The sequence below is a fragment of the Seriola aureovittata genome, chromosome 6, assembly GCF_021018895.1.
Source record: "Seriola aureovittata isolate HTS-2021-v1 ecotype China chromosome 6, ASM2101889v1, whole genome shotgun sequence".
Classification (NCBI taxonomy): Eukaryota; Metazoa; Chordata; class Actinopteri; order Carangiformes; family Carangidae; genus Seriola; species Seriola aureovittata.
In genome coordinates, this window is record NC_079369.1 from 3,875,271 (window position 1) to 3,894,646 (window position 19,376).

General features: G+C 41.2%; 1 protein-coding gene across 4 annotated transcripts; it reads left to right on the forward strand.

Annotated features, from left to right (window-relative positions):
- Window positions 1-1,467: 1,467 nt before the first annotated feature.
- hdlbpa (high density lipoprotein binding protein a) lies at window positions 1,468-18,545 on the forward strand. Of its 4 annotated transcripts, none has more exons than XM_056378300.1 (28): window positions 1,468-1,557; window positions 3,803-3,874; window positions 6,990-7,104; window positions 7,191-7,357; window positions 9,431-9,646; window positions 9,750-9,956; window positions 10,115-10,330; window positions 10,473-10,679; window positions 10,775-10,882; window positions 11,002-11,106; window positions 11,246-11,324; window positions 11,435-11,574; window positions 11,657-11,761; window positions 11,864-11,977; window positions 12,109-12,195; window positions 12,305-12,436; window positions 12,539-12,757; window positions 13,128-13,349; window positions 13,454-13,672; window positions 13,794-13,938; window positions 14,042-14,193; window positions 14,271-14,375; window positions 14,473-14,607; window positions 14,840-14,983; window positions 15,291-15,470; window positions 16,619-16,735; window positions 16,854-16,994; window positions 17,094-18,545. In XM_056378300.1, the coding sequence occupies exons 3-28, from the start codon at window positions 7,029-7,031 to the stop codon at window positions 17,181-17,183; spliced, it is 3,828 nt and encodes a 1,275-aa protein (XP_056234275.1). In that variant the 5' UTR covers window positions 1,468-1,557; window positions 3,803-3,874; window positions 6,990-7,028; the 3' UTR covers window positions 17,184-18,545. The 4 variants fall into 4 exon arrangements, with proteins under 4 accessions (XP_056234275.1, XP_056234276.1, XP_056234277.1 ...); XM_056378301.1 differs by having other exon boundaries at window positions 14,045-14,193; XM_056378302.1 differs by having other exon boundaries at window positions 13,794-13,932.
- The last annotated feature ends 831 nt before the right edge of the window (window positions 18,546-19,376 follow it).

The window sequence follows — 19,376 nt, forward strand, 5'->3', positions numbered from 1 at the left end:
TGGACAGAAGTGACCAATCCACATTAATGTGTCTTAATATATGTTGTTATTGAGTATCATCATAGAATCGTAACAAAATTAAAATACTTACAGAATAAAAATGATTAAATTTGAGTTTGAAAGTTTATTCTTGATTTGACAAAACATTCCTATCTAGGTCCTTACTTGATTTTTTTCTGGAGTTTTTCAGCTGCCTTATCTCATGGTTCTCATCAGCTTTGAAACAGAGCCGAGTCCATCCGGTGATGAAAATGCATCTGAGAAGCTCTGGGAAAAAAATTAAGTTAAAACTGCCAAATTAATTTAAATTAATTTTGTTTAAAAAATAAATAAAATTTGAAGAAGCTTAAAGTGTAGGAATGTATGGACATCTGTGATGTGTTGTTACAGCCTAGTGCCATGATACATATGCTATAACAATCAGTTCCATAACAAGATCGCTGTTCTCAGTACTGGCCAATAATCTGTGATTGTAATATAAGGAGATAAGAATGATGTATCTGTGCAACTTACTTTTGTATTTGCAGAAGTAGCTGAGTCATAATCAGTTGCTTCATATTTGCATCCTGATCAAGAGAACTGTGATGCTGCAACCTGCCTCCGCAAAAGTTTGGTTAAATCTGGTGCAATACATTTAATGTGTGCAGTTGAATTAAATGAAAAAAGGTCATTTCAATGCATTTTCAACTCTGATATTATTGACACATTTCATGCACAAGCACTCGCCTTGCAAACTATCACGAGGCGTTCAAAAGGTTGCCATGTTATTGGCCATCACTGTAGATGAAAGAAATCACAGCTTCAAAAGAATCACTGTGTTTCCTGTCAAGCAGCCGAGCTGCTGAGTCATAATTTCACTGACAAATTTCCTTAGAAAATATTTACTTGTCTTTATTTTTTAGCAGCTCCCTCACAGTAAACTGTGGAACCCCACGACCTTGTGCTGTGTATCTATTAACGACTAGCTGAGGAGTGGCTAAGATGTGAGACTCTATCATCTCTGAGGTTGTTGTAGAGAGACAGTATTTATTGCTGCAGGATTGTTTGGCATGTGTATTTTGTTCTCTGGTATTCATGACTTGATTCATAACCTTATAGTGGATTGCATTGGAGGAGAAGTGGCATGGACTCATCCTTTATCAAATCTCACAAAAGCCTGCAAACACACTGAGACATTATCTAATATTAATGTGATTGATAATAAATTAAACCAGAATTTTGCCACCATAGTTAGTATTGTTTTTGTACATGAATATATTCCTCTACTGATTTTAGAAGACTCAATAAGTGTCTAGTTATACAACATTAATCACGTTTTTTTTACATCTGAAATGTTTTTCATACGCAATGTAATAAAACTTAACAATTTATACAAAGTGTCTCTCACTCTCGGAAATGAAAATAAGTTATTTGTAATCGGACTCTTTGACGTGACGTTGGAGGATATGATTGGTGGGCGGCCCTGGTATATATCCGTCAGGCTTCAATCCCACCTTCTCGCCAGTGGAATTTCATCTCAGCTTCTGCACCTTCAGGGCAGACGAGAACATAAAATAAGTAAGTACTTTACTGTTTCCTACTGATCGGGACTATATTCCCATAGCATACGACTTCTGCCTTTCACGTACATGACAGAGTGGTACTTGTTGGGGGGACAGTTTGTCGGTGAACCTTGGACGTTACAGTATGTTCTGGCCTGACTCCGTGTCATTTCTCCCCTGCTCAGCTGTATGCCTACGTGGACTTAGCGAGCTAGTAGAACAAACTGTAATGTAAGCTAACATTAGCCCGCTAGCTAAGGCTACAATTCAACTTGTACTTTTTTTTTTACGAGCCTCTTAGTGTTGGCTAATATACAGAAAAACGCCACGACCGCTGTCTATGAGTACGGCGGAGTTATTCCAAGGTTTTAGTTTTCAGCCCACTAGCTTAATGTCATTAGCTGGCTAGGGTAAAGCTTGAAGTTGTGTGTAGGTCTGTTTGAGTGAGCCAAGCTACCTATTAGCCGAGGAGCTACGTGTCACAGTCGCACACACCACAGTCAAAGTTTTTAGCAAGTTTGCTAACTAGCTAGGTGTTCGGAGCTAGTAATCCATGCTACAGTGATTTTTACAGCTGAAGATCCCACTAATACTAAGAGGCACATACACATGCTAAACACTCGGCGTTATCTTATTATTTCTAATGGTTAAAATGACTGTAGTTTGTCTCGATCTCAGCACATTTTTATGGCTGATCAACGTTAGCCAGCATGACGGCAGCTAGCATGAACTGTAGTGTGTCGTTGGCAACTGTCAGCTAGTTAACTTGATATCGTGTTAGCTAGCACTGACACTAACTAGCTACTTAAATCCTTAATCTGGGATTTAGGTATAACTTTACATAGGCTCGGGGGTTGACATGTTGACGGTAACATTAATGCACATTTAACTACCTTGACGAGCCAGTCTTGTTAGCAGTTCATTAATACGAATGATCTCTAAGGTTTAGATAATATGACGCTTAATGTTTTTTTTGTTTTGTTTTTTCAAATCAGGTTACCTTGGTTTAAGTCTGATTGTGGTTGGGTTTTTCTGAGAATGGAGCTCGTGACTAATGTTTTTCGTCACCAGTTGAAACGCACATCTACACCCATGACGTGGTAGTTCAAGCAAAACAAATTCAGTATCAGTGAATTGTAGTTGACACGTTTAATTTCAAACCATGAATTTACTCTTTATTTAACTGACTGCTGCTGGTGTAGAAAGATGCAATGTGTTACCAGTTGCTTAAGGAGCTAGTAATGATCTTCTTTAGGTCCTCATTTATAAATAGTAAATAAGCAATAAAAGAGGCCCAGCAGATTATGTGCCCCATACCAAATAATGTGGGGGTTTATAAACACTTAATGGGGGAGAGTTTGCACACCTTACTGGAAACTTGTGAACATCCTGGAGTGAGAAGAAATTGATGATGCCAGTGGTAAACTAGTGAAATGAATCCAGATGACTGACTTACATAAACATCCATGCCATATCAAATTATAGAGGCTTGAATAATCTCACCCGATAATAAAAAAACATTCACTGAGTAATTTTGTTGGCCTCTGCACAAGAACGCAACAGCCCATTTAACTGGTCCACCCAAAGCTGCTTCATTAATTACCAGGTCTGTCGTCTTGTATGACAAGACAGTGTCCAATTATAGAAGCCAGATGCTTGTCAAGGAGAGCGAGCTCCAGTGGCACCTTTACTCTACTGGAGTTCATTGATGTGCTCCTTGGCATCAACTCTATCCGAACGCATCTTAATTTTCCAGATTGTTTCGGCTGTCTGAGGTGGCAGCACTTTGGCAATGTGGCAGTGTTTTTCTTCTTGATCTTCCTAAAACCATGACTATCAAAAATACCCAGTTTAAGCCTCAGCAATGGCTGCTTGTATTTCACATTCAGAGTGAAGTTTAACTTTGTATTTGCAGTCTGTCTGCATTTCATTTGATGACTAGGTGTTTTTTTGTGTCATTAGTGGTTTGAGTTAAAGGGGCATGATACACGGCTCATGCAGTACACATACACAATATTGTGAAGTGATTATATGTTTATAAATGGGGGAAATTGCTTGAATGTGATTGTACAGATAATATAATTTATGAGTATATTTTTGAGGATGCAGTTTTCTTGTTTGTGCACTCATAAACCTGTATTATCCTATCTATAAAGTTTCTGAAGCGATGTCTTCATAATTATTCATGACTTTTATCTTTGAGACTAAGATACCATACAGGTTATTTCCTTAAAAATGATCCTTTTCTTTGTGTTTTTCAGGCAAAAGCTGGCAGGCTGACGGGAACTTGCATCTTTACAGGACGGATTATCTGGTAACTGACCATTTAGCTGGTAAGTTTTTACATCTGCTGTAATAGTGGCTGTAAAGTAACTAATCATGTCTTAAACGTGTAGTAGCATGTTGTTTGTCCGAAGTGTGATTCTGCCCACCCCACCCACAGCAGTTTCTGAATACACATGGTCTATTCTGGAGAAAAAAAAAAAAATTCAAAATATCCTTGGGACATTGCACTGAAAAACTGCAATCCTCTATTTAAGTGTGTTGCAACTTTTTTTATGGCTGAAACTGACATGATGAATTTTATGTAACCTGTTAAAGTGGCAATAGACAAATTTTTCCTAGCGTTTCTAAATGTTATCATCGTTGACCCCGCTGTCTCAAAGAAGAATGGAGTGCGTTTCAGCACTGCTCGTTTTAGAAAAAGGTCAAAATACGTTATTTGTTTGGATTTTCAAACGGACGATTAATCATGTATATCTAGCTGCTAGCAGTCGTATTAGCATCAGCCTGGCTGCTGTCCAAAGCAAGAAACAACTGTAAGAAACCAGATCTCTGCTAGGTAGGCAGGTTTTGTCACATACTGGTCTAGTATTAAACAATACCAACTGAACCCTCTGAAGTCTCGGTGCTCTCTCCATAGTCGGACAGGCCATAGAGACTACCGGGGCAAAGCCTGGTGGGCCGCCACATTGGCGTGTACGTGAATAGCATATCTGTCCCAGTCTGACCATGGCTTCTTTGCCTCCTCCGACAACAGGGCTGTTTTCGCTACCCGGGGTAAGCTACTGATGGCTCTCGGGGAAAACCAAAGCACTGTCGTTTCTGTTTTTGTGTTGCAGTGGCTGCCTACTTTCTTTGTGCCGTAAACTGAGCCTTCATTTTTCTGCAAAATTTTGTGCCCGGTGGCAGACAGAATTGCATAGTAAAAGCGGCGCTTATAAGGAATCATACTAAATGCTGATGGTGTCATTCAATAGCCATTACATTGTGCAGTCAACATTTACTTCATAAGGATAAGGCAATACAAAAACATTGTCTATTGTCACTTTAAATAAAGCAAACATGTAACCTAGTCTGTTACCTTTTTAGCTTTAGCTGTCATCATCATGGAGGACTTTGGTGTCTTATGCACCTTCTCTTGCCACAGAATTGTCCACGTTGTCACAATGAATGAAATCCATATAAAAACTGAAGACTGTGGACAAATATGTAGCGTCATAACAACAGCGCATTGCTTACGCTTTGATAAACGTGTTGTTTGTGAAGATGCTGTGATTAAATGAAGAGCATTTTCAGACTTACATTGTCAACAATGCCTGCAAATGGTAATAAGGGCTGGGCAGAGCAGCGTTAAGGTTATAAAGCCTGACAAGTGTTTTCTGTAATGTGTAGTGGGAATGGCCTGCTAAACTAACTAACACCTGATTGAAACTTGTGGTGAAACTTCATTTGCTTGCTCTATGCTTAACATCAAGTAGTTTTCCATGACATCTGGGTGTTGTCTCTTCATGCTTTCAGATAAATTTCAGACATGCCTAGGGGCAAGATCGGCCCTAAAACAATTCACATTCCTCTTCTGTTGTTGGCCAGAATTTGTTTCTCTACCAGCCACAAAGCAGAGCAGTGACTCTGGATGATATATTGTGTTTCTAGATTGATAGTGAAGTGGAATCCAGCTCTTGTCAGGGCATTAATTTAGCTGTGGGGTTTCTAAAAAAAATAAAATAATAATATACATACATACATACATACACACACATCTATATGTGTCATAGATTAGAGGATTGCCTTTGTGGTGTCCTTCTTGGAAAGAACGATTTGGTTCAAAGATACCAGATGATGTATTTTAGTTTTCTGTTGGTGGATTTTTGCTTTAATCCTAAGAAGTGTGGACATACAGAGGGGTCAGTGGGGTAAAATCCTCTTAACCTTGGAGGCTACTCACCTGGCTGTAATTCTTAGAATAGCACTGGACCAAGAGGGTTGAACAGAAGACAAGTTGATTTCTTCTAGAAAGACAAAATGTAGTGTAGCTGTAGCCCTGCCCCCACCTGTGTTTTCTTTGTGGTGCTCAGGCATGATCTCTTTACTGACCACTCAGTCTCTGCACACATTAACACAGTACTGATGTGGTAATGTGACAAGAAGTGTGATTATTCTGTGAGAGACATGGCTTCTTGTGATAAAAGTAGATTAGATAATGGTGAAAATCCCAAAGTCCAGCTATGATAACCTTGTGTACCATGCTAAACATGTGCATGTGACACTCCAGAGGAGAAACCATTCAAACAAGTGCTTTGTTTTACTAGTTTAAACTAGAAACCGGGCCTTAACATGCATCTGCACATGTGTCTCAAGTGAGCACCTGTGATTGGCTCTCACTTCTCTGCTGCATAAACACGTACATCATGCATGCATACCTTTTGCAAAGACCAAGTGCGTTGTCAACCAGCGGGAGGCAGCACTGCACCTCCGTCTTCCATGAAAGATGTTATGACGCACCCGTCATGTCCCAAAGCCAGCTTACGTGATTTCTATGGATTGTATTTATCTGTGAATAAGTACATATACTTACGCAAAGGACATCAGCTGACGTCAGAGGACAAATTTGCGTACACACTGCTAAAAGAATGTGGCCATATTTTCAGGCCACTCGGACCTCCACTGAATGTTGTGAGTGATCAGATCTCAAATGCCAGGTTTGAAACTCCTCTGCCACTGGCGTTGCTGATGTGCAGAACATATACTCATGGTAAATACTAACTGGCTAAATTTAAGAAGTGCAAGTCTGTACTAAGGAAAAAAAACACAAACAAACTGGCTGTACTTTGGCAACAATAAAGTACCAGAAATATTTTTACAACCAAATACAGAACAATCACAGTCAAAGTTCAGAAAAATACACCTGTAGGTATTATTTAATGAGAGTTTAGTAATCCTAAATTGAACTAAAACTTGTCTAATCAGCTTTGTTGGGATGATGTGGTTTGATGAGATTTTATTTCTTCATTTATTTTTAATGAAGAAAAACAAGGACAAAACCACCAAAGCAGAACTCTTGTAATTTTGGCATGAAACTGTGTGGACCTCATCATTCATATTAAGAAGCCGATTGAGAAACGTGTTTTTTAAATGTTATTTTCTTTTGGCAAACTTTGCTTTCAGTGGCACACTCGGACTCTGTGTTAACGTGGGATTTTGACCATGAGCTCAGTCGCTGTACTTACGCAGGAAAGCTTCAATGAGCACCGCAGTGGGCTCTTGCCAGAGCAGAGTGGTGGTGAGTGCTTTACAGCTCTGCTTGATTTGTAAAATGCAAACGCACAGAGTCAGAATGGTCTCATCTCTGTTTTTGTCTGCGTTCAGCTGCTGTGGCAGGACCCAGTGCTGGAGAGGAAGAGGATGCCCTTCCTACCTACAAGGAAGCCTTCCCACCTCTGCCTGAGAAGGCGGCCTCACCTGAGGGGACCCAGGAAACTGTGAATGCCTGGACATCCAAGATCCGTCCTCTCAAGTCTTCTATTATCACCCAGGTATAACTTTTGTTTTTAAATGTTCAAACCACATGTGAACTAAAAAGGTTGGTAGTTATTGTGCGAACCAGATTGTGTTCTTTTTAATTAGTTTTCTCGTGCTGTCCCAAGAAATCGGCCTCCTTCTAGTTAAGTTAGTGGTCTCCTACATGTCCCATGAGGCCTTTCACCGTCTCTCATAGAACATAATGTACCTTTTAACATGTTCAGCTGAATACGTGTAGGTGGAGAGAGTCATAGTAAGAGCAGGAAATACGTTTTTCCACTTACAAAAAAACAAAACCCTACCCTGCAGACAAATTGCAATGTGTCTTAAATATTACACCTTAATATGGAGCCGCTGATATTACTGTCGCTGTCTGTAGGTGCTTTTTCCGTTGCGCAATGCGCAATTTGAAATCGCGAACAGAAACGAGTGATGGAAACGTGAATTTTGAAGAGAGAAAAAAATTTTTTTCAGACAAAATAATATTTTGCTCGTCTCGAATGATATTGCACGAGGGGAAAACCCTGCTTTATTTGCAAAATATAACTCAATGGAAAAACAGAAAATTAGCAATTGTGTTCTGTCAACTTTTCTTTATTTATATATATATATATATATATATGCTTTGGTTTTGCGATTGTGATTCTCTTGTGATTGATTTCTCCCTGTTGGTGTTCAACGGTGACGTAATGCTCGTTATATACACACACAGGTGTTTTCATTTATTATGACTGATGCTCAGGTGGCCAGAGCAATACTGGGTTTATGTGAGACGACCAAACTGCAGATGTATAGATTTATTCAAAAGTATATAAAAGGTGTGAGCAGAGCACTAATCGGGGGAGTGGAGTAATTAAAGTGTTACAATGTGCCTAGTGAGCAAATCTCCAGCTAGATGCCTGACTGCAGACTTTTTGACTTTTAATAGCAGGAAAATCACAGGCACAACTAATAACATTAACGACGGATCATTTAAATGAACTGTGCCTGTAAACCACGCCAGAGAGCACAACACCGTGGCCCTGGAACTGACACCACAAAATGTAAAGCAGTCTCTGTTAATGTTATTAATTACACCTATGCTGCTTTTCTGCTATGACATGTTACTCTGGGCTTTTTTTTAAGGGCAACAAAACATGTGTCTTACTATAGTGTGACATGTTACTGGTGACTCTGGTCCTCTTTTTAATTATCAATTCGGGAACCTCTGGAGTACACTACAGAGTGTGGATTTATAATATTCATAATTATGTTTAATTAGTGTATAATCACCTAAGAGTTATTGCTTTCTTTAGCTTAGCCATTCATATCTACGTTGGGTGCAGGTCCTCTTCTACAGTATAGATTCTACAGTAGCCCAGGATGGACAAACCAAACACTGGCTCTAGAGAGGGCCTTAAGTGTTTTGACATTACCTCTGTATCTGTAATCTCCCTCTAATGAAACACCTACACTCACACCAAGGCAATACCCTGTGATGAGCTGTCACAAGTTTCCTGCATTTTTAAGAACAATTAATTAATTTAACAATTAAGGATTTAAATTTTGTATTTTATTTTGTTTGTTTTTTTGTTCTTTTAACCTTTTTTAACTTTTTTTAAGCTATTTGTTTCCACTTTATAACATAGACAAACAAATTTTTAATAACTTTTACTGGTTTTATGCTGAATTCATTTGTTTGTGATGAATGACACTGTGAAATTGGCAACATACAAAAAAGATTCATAATTAACATAGTGTCATTGACCGTCTTTATTGCCATTCTTGATTGTATTTATTGTACCTTCCTTAGAGAACCACTGAGATGTTGAAATTTTCCATTGCGACATTGAGCTAACCTGAATAAAATAATGTGGGGGCAATAAGCCTTCCAGTTTACCCTTCGAGGTCAATGACCTTCTCCTCGCATACTTGTGTTTTCTGTTTCCTATAGAACCCCTTCACTTATGTTTTTACGCTTTTAATTTGTGCACATATTGTGTGCATGAAAATAAATATCTTCCTGTTTTTAGTTCAGGAGTGGTTGCAAATAAACAACTTTTTGACACATCAGTTCAAAATAAAAATTGTTTTTCCACATTTACTAGGTTTTCCATGTGCCGCTAGAAGAGCGCAAGTACAAGGACATCAACCAGTTTGGGGAAGGAGACCAAGCGAAGGTCTGTGTGGACATCATGCACAAGACCGGAGCCCACCTGGAGCTCTCCTTGGCAAAAGATCAGGGTCTCTCCATCATGGTTTCTGGAAAGCTGGATGCTGTGATGAAGGCCCGTAAGGAGATTGTGTCCCGACTGCAGACTCAGGTGAAGAGATCCATCTTTGTTAATGAAAAGTGTCTGACATGGATGGCATGAGTATTTAAAGTTAAAAGACAATAACGCCAACTGTACATTACAACCCCAACAGGCCTCAGCTACTGTCGCTATTCCCAAGGAGCACCATCGTTTTGTCATCGGTAAAAATGGGGAGAAGCTTCAGGAGCTAGAGCTCAAGACTGCCACCAAAATCCAGATCCCACGACCTGACGACCCCAGCAACCAGATCAAGATCTCTGGTACCAAGGAGGGCCTGGAGAAGGCAAAGCATGAAATCCTGTTGATCTCTGCTGAGCAGGTAACGCAGCCTCTCAGTAACACAGCTCCTTCATTTTTTCTTTTTTTTTTTTCTTTTTAAATGTCTTATCTGCCCTCTCTCTCTCTCTCTCTCTCTCTCTCTCTCTCTCTCTCTCTCTCTCTCTCTCTCTCTCTCTCTCTCCCTCTGCTACTCTTTAGGACAAGCGTGCTGTGGAGAGAGTGAACATTGACAAGGTGTACCACCCATTCATCACCGGTGCCTACAATAAGCTGGTAGGAGAGATGATGCAGGAGACCGGTGCCCGCATCAATGTTCCCCCTCCAAGTGTGAACAAGACGGAGATTGTCATCACTGGGGAAAAGGAGCAGGTGGCCCTTGCTGTGACTATGATCAAGAAGGTTTATGAAGACAAGGTGCGCTAACATTTTGGGAAATTATTGTGTGTGTATGTGTTGAAACAGATCACACCGGTAAATGCTGAATCTTTACACTCCTTTTTCTAATGTTGAATGCTACATACAGTAAGTCCCTGGTCCACTGTTCTTTCTATTGCAGAAGAAGAATGCCACCACTATTGCAGTGGAGGTGAAGAAGTCTCAGCATAAGTATGTGATTGGCCCCAAGGGAAACACCTTACAGGAGATCCTGGATAGAACTGGCGTGTCAGTTGAAATCCCACCTTCTGACAGCAGCTCAGAAACTGTCATCCTTCGTGGCGAGCCGGACCGTCTGGGTCAGGCTCTCACTGAAGTTTATGCCAAGGTAAAAAAAAAAAAAAAAAAATCTACTAATGACCAATAATTGTTTTTGAAAAAAAAAAAAGAGATGTAACTAAAGGCATATGTTTCCTTTTGCAGGCAAACAGCTACACTGTTTCCTCGGTCTCAGCTTCTTCTTGGCTTCATCGTTTCATTATTGGCAAGAAGGGCCAGAACTTGGCCAAGATTACCCAACAAATGCCCAAGGTCTGTTGAACGATGGATTCTGTAATTATAGTCCTTTAAAATCTTGTTTCTTGTTTCTCTTTTCTTGTTTATCAGTTTCACTTCATAACCCCCCCCCCCCCCCCTTGTTTGGCATACAGGTGCACATTGAGTTCACTGAGGGAGAAGATAAGATCACCCTGGAGGGTCCCACCAAAGACGTGCAGATGGTGCAGAGCCAGATTGAAGCCATTGTAACAGATTTGGTCAGTATTGAGTTACCAATTCAATTATGTCTTGGCCTCTGACTGAAAATCTTAATATGTCAGTCAAAATGGCATTTCTAATGTCAGGGCTGTGTGCTGTAAAATTTAAAAGTGATATTTTCTTGTTTTTGTGTAACAGGTTAGCCGTATGGACTATGCAGAGATCAGCGTGGATCCCAAATTCCACCGACATCTGATCGGAAAAGGAGGCGTTAACAGTAAGTACAGTGTTGCTATCACAAGGCTGGTGTACTGACCTGTGCACCGTGCAACAAAAGCTGTATCGGCATACTTCTTTAAACCACGTATTTACTGACTTATTTTATAGTCAACCGCATCAAAGAGCTGCACAAGGTGACTGTCCGCATTCCCCCTGACAATGAGAAAAGCAACCTGATTCGTATCGAGGGGGATCCCCAGGGTGTACAGGAAGCCAAGAAGGAGCTGCTTGAGCTTGCGTCACGCATGGTTGGTACAAGCTTGGTTTCACAGGCAATGTGCTGCTAATTAGACCCAGATGTGCCACTGCTAAATACACCGTCTCTTGCAGGAGAACGAGCGTACAAAGGACTTGATCATTGAACAGCGTTTTCACCGAGCCATCATTGGCCAAAAAGGGGAGAAGATAAAAGAAGTGCGGGACAAATTCCCAGAGGTGAGTCAGGAACTGTTAATATTGGTTAGTACATGCTGTTGATTTGTCTGTACTGAACCTATTAAATGTATAACTTGTATAACAAACTATTATGTGTTGCAGGTCATCATCAATTTCCCCGACCCAGCACAGAAAAGTGACATCGTTCAACTTAGGGGCCCAAGAACTGAAGTGGAGAAATGCTCAAAGTTCATGCAGAAGATAGTGGCTGAAATGGTAAAGAGAATTTTGTTTGTCTTTTCTTTGCTATTTTTAGGTTGCTGTGTTGAAACATTTGGATGCAGTAGTTATGGATGCCAAATTAAAGTGATAGTTGAGTGTTAACCGTCAGTAATTCCTTTTGTCAGGTGGAGAACAGCTTCTCTGTCTCAGTCCCCATCTTCAAGCAGTTCCACAGAAACATAATTGGAAAAGGAGGATCAAACATCAAAAAGGTACTGTGTATATTTAAAATCATCTATGCATTTGAATGAGGCTGTTAATCTGTCAAGGTTTGATTTTTTAAATTTTTTATTTTGACAATTACTTCCTTTTCCTCTCTAGATTCGGGAGGAAACCAACACAAAAATTGACCTGCCTGCTGAGAACAGCAACTCAGAGATGATCGTCATCACTGGGAAGAAGGCAAACTGTGAGGCTGCACGGAATCGTATCTTGGCAATTCAGAAGGAGCTGGTAAGCAAACCCCACCCCCCCCGAGAGCTTAGTCTCTCTGAGGCTTTGGCATATGGGTCCAAATCTAACACATATGGCTAAGTAATGTCTCATTGTTTCCAGGCAAACATCACAGAGATAGAGGTTTCCATTCCTTCCAAGCTGCACAACTCTTTGATTGGGTCGAAGGGCCGTTTGGTGCGCTCAATCATGGAGGAGTGTGGCGGCGTTCACATCCACTTCCCCACTGAGGGCTCAGGGATTGATAAGGTCACCATCCGAGGCCCTGTAGAGGAGGTGGAGAAAGCCAAGCAGCAACTGCTTGGCTTGGCAGAGGAGAAGGTTTGTATGAATGTCTAATAAAAAAAGCTGAACTTCTGTTGACCTCGCTAAACTGGCAGCCATTGGATGGGGGCATAGAGGCATAGAGGGAAGGTCGGTCGGGGGCAAAGAGCTGCTTCTGTGCTGTACTTCTTTCAGCAGTAGGAACAAAAACAGCCACTTGTGCAAAGCTAGTTTCTTTTGGCTGCTGTAGTTTTCTCACTCGCTCATCCATTAAAACTTTTTGAATTGGTTCTTTTGAGCTGAGCATGATGGGATTTTTCATCTGTTGTAAACTTTGAAGTTAATACGAACATGCTTTGACTTGTTATGAGTGTCTTGTTGTCGACTTCATTTGATAATTTAAAATGTTTTATTTTTATTTTTTCAGCAAACGAAGAGCCACACGGCTGAGCTGCGTGCAAAGCCAGAATACCACAAGTTCCTGATCGGGAAAGGTGGTGGAAACATCCGTAAGGTTCGTGACAGCACCGGGGCCAGGATCATCTTCCCCACCGCAGAGGACAAAGACCAGGAGCTCATCACTGTGGTTGGCACTGAAGAAGCCGTGCGGGAGGCCCAGAAGGAGCTGGAGGAACTCATCAGGGGTCTGGTAAGGCTCCAATGAAGTGATGAGCATATCAGGATAAGCTTACGTCTTACGTCATCTGCATTTCTGAGATTTCATTTTTGTTGTTGTTTTCCTTTTTTTAATAGGACAATGTCATTGAGGATAATATGAGCATTGACCCCAAGCACCATCGCTACTTTGTGGCTCGCCGTGGCCAAGTCCTTAGGGACCTCGCCGATGAGTATGGTGGCGTAATGGTGAGCTTCCCTCGCACGGGTTCTCAGAGTGAAAAGGTCACCCTCAAAGGAGCCAAGGAATGTGTGGAGGCAGCCAAGAAGCGCATGCAGGAGATTGTTGAGGATTTGGTTAGTAGATACAGTTTTGTTTTGCTAAGATATTCTTGATAGTATGTGGGTTTTTTTTTTATTCTTCCTTTGTTTGGGATATAACTTATTTACCTTCTGTTTTTTTTTTTTCTTTTTCCAGGATGCTCAAGTGACCATTGAGTGTGTGATTGCTCAGAAGTTCCACCGTTCTATCATGGGTCCCAAAGGCTCACGGATCCAGCAGATCACAAGGGATCACAATGTACAGATTAAGTTCCCAGAACGTGAGGATCCACAAGGTAAAGGTACGATCAGTGTGAACACTTTTCTTATGGAGTCCTTGAATTAAAAGTTTTCCTCAACAAACCTTGTGGGCTTCACTTTTTTTCTTTCTTTTATTTTTTTTAGCAGCACCTCCTGCAGAGGCTCCTATTCAGGAGAATGGAGAGGCTAACGGAGAAGTGAAGGAGCCTGTCGATCCAAACGCACCCAAAAAGTGTGACGTGATTGTGCTCTCTGGCCGCAAAGAGCGGTGCGAAGCTGCCGTGGAAGCACTGAAGGTCGGTATTCATCCAGAGAAATTTCTTTGATTTCTTATAATTGCCGCCTTGTTCACTAAAGCGTCTTCTTTCCTTAGGCCTTGGTTCCTGTTACTATTGAGGTGGAAGTGCCTTTTGAGCTTCATCGATACATCATTGGACAGAAAGGAAGTGGAATTCGCAAGATGATGGATGAATTTGAGGTGTGTGTTGTAGATTTTTTTTTTTGTGTCGACACAGAGATGCAGAACATTTCAGATCAGTTTGCTTATAAATTACAACATCACTGTCTGCCTACAGGTTAATATTCAAGTGCCTGCCCCTGAGCAGCAGTCTGACAAAATCTCCATCACTGGCTTGGCCAATCACCTCGATCGCGCCAAAGAGGGCCTCTTGGAGCGCGTCAAAGAGCTGCAGGCCGAGCAAGAGGATCGGGTTAGTGTTGTGTGAAGTACTCGTACAGGTCACGTGATATTTTGAAGAATTTATGATTCACATGGAGCAGTTATCTCTTAAGATTATGATAACAGTGGAGGAGGAAAGAACTTAATTATTAACTTCTTCCATGTTAGGTGATCACCAGTTCCCGCAGACGTAGAAAAGAGTCGGGTGTCAAACTTAACAGAATTCTAATCCAGAGCATTGTTTCCCTTTAAATCCTCTGCAGGCACTCAGGAGCTTCAAGCTGACCATCACTGTGGACCCCAAGTATCACCCCAAAATCATCGGCCGCAAGGGTGCCATTATTACAAACATCCGCACTGAGCATGACGTCAACATCCAGTTCCCAGAGAAGAATGATGAAAACCAGGTACAGCATTTCTTCTGTGTTTTCTCACACAGACAACTTTCCTTTTTAATTCCTAATCAAAAAATGATGCAGGCAAAAAATGTGACCACAATGTACTACATCAGCACAGCAGGTGGTGCTAAGTTACCAGTTTCCTACATGTCAAAGGCTTCATGGAAATACTGATTCTCATTATAAATATTTTAAGTTGGTTACTATTTTGTCCATGTGCTCGTCATCAGTAAATTGACTCCATGGTAGAATAATATTTTTTTTTTTTCTGCTACAAGGTTGGTGTTGATATTCAGTGGCTGCTGTTTCTCCACAGGATCAGATTACTATTACAGGGTATGAGCACAAAGCCATAGCTGCACGAGATGCCATCAAGGCCATCGTGGATGAGCTGGAGGAGATGATCTCTGAGGATATCACCCTGGACAGCAGGGTCCACGCCCGCATTATTGGAGCCCGCGGCAAAGGCATCCGCAAGATCATGGATGAGTTTAAGGTGAGAATACTGGGGGACAGGAAACATTCGCTTCAGTGTTTTTAAAATAACAAAGAACTGAAAAGCCGGAAGCTTTGTCATCACTGAGTTTCCACTAATAGCTTGTTGGCACATTCTTATCTGGGGAATCAACCTCTCTACTTGGCACATAAAGGGATCTTTATTAGTTTGTAACATAAAAGGAATTAACCTTTTTTTTTTTTTTTTTTTTTGCAATCAATTGACTATAACTATACCTGCAAGCAGGTATACTGAGGCCACCACAGATTAGGACTTAAACAGATGCTTTAATACACAGTATTTTTTTGTACCACAGGGAAATCTAAGGTTAATATAAGCAGAAATATCAGAAACAAACAAGACAAACTATAAATGTGAGACAAATTAACTCCCTGTTGCATGGTGGTTTAGCCAAGCCACAAAATGTTTTTCCCCACTTACCTCTTGTGCTATTTTGGCAATTCTGATAGTTTCAGGTCTTTGTCACTGAGGTTTTTACCACCTGCAAACTACTTCTTCTTCTTTGTCTTCTTCTTAATATTGTGATGAATAAGAATATGCAAAATGGAAGTATCTGCTTTGTGTTCTCACCTTTTTCTATTGTGAACAACCTTTTTTTTTTTTTTTTTTTGTATTAAATCCATCAAAGCAAAAATGCTCACATTGCATCCAATCACATACATATTCACACCCTGCTACTCACATAGAAGATGATGATGAGGATGATGATGATGATGGTGGCTCTGACTTTGGCCTGGGCCTGGGAGGTGTTGCCTTCTGGGGTGGGCTGGTTTGGAGGAGGTGGGGGATTGGGACTCTTGTAATCCCATTAAAACTCAACTTTAACAGCCAAACACGAGCAAGCTTAGCAACAGGCTTCTTCCTGCAGGTCTGGAGGTGCTCAAGGTGGAAAGCAAAGTTAGACCCTGATGACCCAGCTCAGTGTGACGGGATCAGGTGATGCTTTAGGTGGGGGATACCTGAGAGAGAGCAGCATAGACAGATCTCTTGGCGCTCCACTTTGGTGTAACTTCTTCGTCGCCATGTTTTTGTGTTGTCATTTCGATTCATGTTGAATCCCTTTTTTGTGTTGTCATTGTCACTTTTTGATATAATACATCCAGTGTTTTGTTTCTTTTTTTTTTTAGGTTGATCTCAGGTTTCCCCAGAGTGGAGCTGCAGACCCAAACCTTGTGACAGTCACAGGTCGCCCTGAGCTTGTGGATGAAGCCATCGACCACCTCCTTAACCTGGAAGAGGAATACGTAAGTGTTTACTGTGCATGACTGCAGATGATCTTTTGCATTAGATAATATTAGAAATGCCTGTAATGTTTACTGTTTTTTCTGATTGGCACTGAGCAACTTCACCTACTTTTTTCAGATGGCAGATGTTGTGGAGAATGAGGCAAAGATGGCTTACATGAGGCCTTCTGGGGGCAGCGCTGCCGCCATGGAAGAACATCGTGGCCCATCCAAAGGCTTTGTGGTGAGGGAGGCTCCCTGGACCACTGGCAATGAGAAGGTGAGCGTCTCCCCACAAGTCTGGTACTGTATAAAAATTCAAATTGGTCGCACCTCCCTTTTCTTAATCCTTTTTTTTTTTTTTTTCTCCTGCTATTAGGCCCCTGACATGACCAGCTCTGAAGATTTCCCCAGCTTTGGAGCCCCAGTGGCGACCAAGACCTCTCCCTGGGGACCCAAGCGTTTCTAAGCCGTGCTGCTACAGATGGGCCTGAACTTAACCGGACACAATCTTCCCCGCCATTGTCCCCCTCTTGACCTGGACTGACCGCTGACCCTGAAAGTCTTCAGTTCTGAGAGTGTCATCCTTCTCTGTCAACTTGTCCTGGTCTGCCTTTGCAGATTCATCAGTCTAAAAGTGCTTTCAGGTACTGTAATTGACTTGTGAGCTTTGTATCTGCGTTAAGTAATACTGTCTCATGCTTAAAAAAAAAAGAAAAAGAAAAAGAAATGTGACGACAGATGTTGCTGTTAAGTCTTTACAGTCTGTAAAAGACTGACATTTAAATGTTAATTAGACCTGACATTTCATCGTGGTTTGAACTGTTATACCAAATTCAGTGGTGGCCAGACATCAGTTTTTTTTGAGCTGCCCTTATCTTAGTTGCCTTTGCAGGGTGGGGAAAAGGGATTGAATTACTGCTGGTGACATGATTCCTGACCAACGAGGGGCCAGCTGTTTCAGTAACCTACCCCCCCTCCCCCTCCTGCTTTACTCATGTAGCTGAGTGAAACTTGTCAGTCGTTAGCCTTCAAGCACACTGTAGTGGTCGTCCTCTGTCACATCTCTCCATTTGCTTGTAACTGTGCTTCTGTGAATATGGTCAAGTAGTGGCACGTACCTTGTAGCCTTATGAATTGGTAAACTGTACTACGGGAGGGGGCGGGGTGGCGGGCGGCGTCAGCCACTGCAGAATGGCACCTACTCAAACTGCCAGATGCTTGGAGATCATGCCAGAACTAAACTTCTTACAACACTAGGCCTAGAGCTCCAACGTATCAAACCTCACACTAACTGTTGAATGAACTTTTTTTGACATTCAAAAGTAAATCACTCTACAAAAGAAAATGACTGTGTTTGTGAGCAAAACAGCAGACCATCCTGTGCCAACTATCTGTTTAGTGATGTCCTGTGTTCCTCATCCTCTGTATTGGGTCAGTGTCCAGTCCCTTTGTCTTCCAGTTGCTATGCAGATTGTTCTGTTAAATAGCAATGGCCCTTTTTTATCAGCCTTACAACTAGAAAGATACAAACCAGGTAGAGATGATGTCAAGGTGCATTTTTAATGGACAACTGGAAGGGTGTGTTAATGTTCCTCTGAACGCTCTCTGAACATTTCCCCCCCCCCCCAGATGTAGTAACTAGTTTAATTTTGCTCGATGCGTGCAGATTTAGCTTGCTAGCTGCTAATTCAACATCTTGCATCAGCCTACCTTGGTTTATATCCTCCTAGTATTGAATGAAAGTTTATGCAAATACCATTGAAGTGAACGGTTATGGATGACACTGGAAAAGAAATTGTCCAAAAAGTCAATAAAAATTGAAAATCTTTGTTGTGCATCCCTGTGTTTTGTCGAGAGCAAAGTGACTTGTTTACTCATAGAATATAACTCACCAAAAATCACAAGTGGTAAAGCTGTGGCATGATCATGTTCAGACATGAACAGTGGATCTCAGCTGCTCTCACTGACAATGGTAAAAGGTTTGCATGACAGCCTGAGGGTGGTGCTAGAGGAGAGGTCATTAAGGTAATCCACTAATGAAATTTTTGGTTGTCCTGGCTACGGGACATCTCAACCTCTGTGGCTGTACCAAATCAATGAAGAACTTGAACATACAAAATAGCAATAACAATTGCTATGTACGATATTTATTCTGTGTATTATAAAGTATTTTCCGACTTGTAATTGGATAGAGACAAATAATGAATGTATGAGATGAAGTAAATCGAGTGCCTGCCTTTTTAACACACACACACACACACACACACACGATCCATTAGCCAAATGCAACCACAGAAGACAAAAGCCTGCAATGACAGGCAAACAGGTTTCAGTCAAAATATCCTGTCATAGTCTGAGATTATACCTCTCCACTATTTTCAGTCAAATCAATAAAATACAGAGTTTGCCCTGAGGCTAACATTAATAAAGACATCCTTGGTTCATCAGAGTCCATATTTGGCCAGAGGAAAAATCAGGAAGTTGAATAAAATTTCTGTGAATTATGTTTTACCTGCCTTGAATATCTACAGCGTATTTCATAGGCATTTAGTCATTAGTTTTAAAGTTTCTTGTGATGAACTCAAGTGTTGGACAAAGGGGGAAATATTGACCTTTTGGTGGCACTGGAGGAAAAACTATAGGATGACTAAAATCAAGC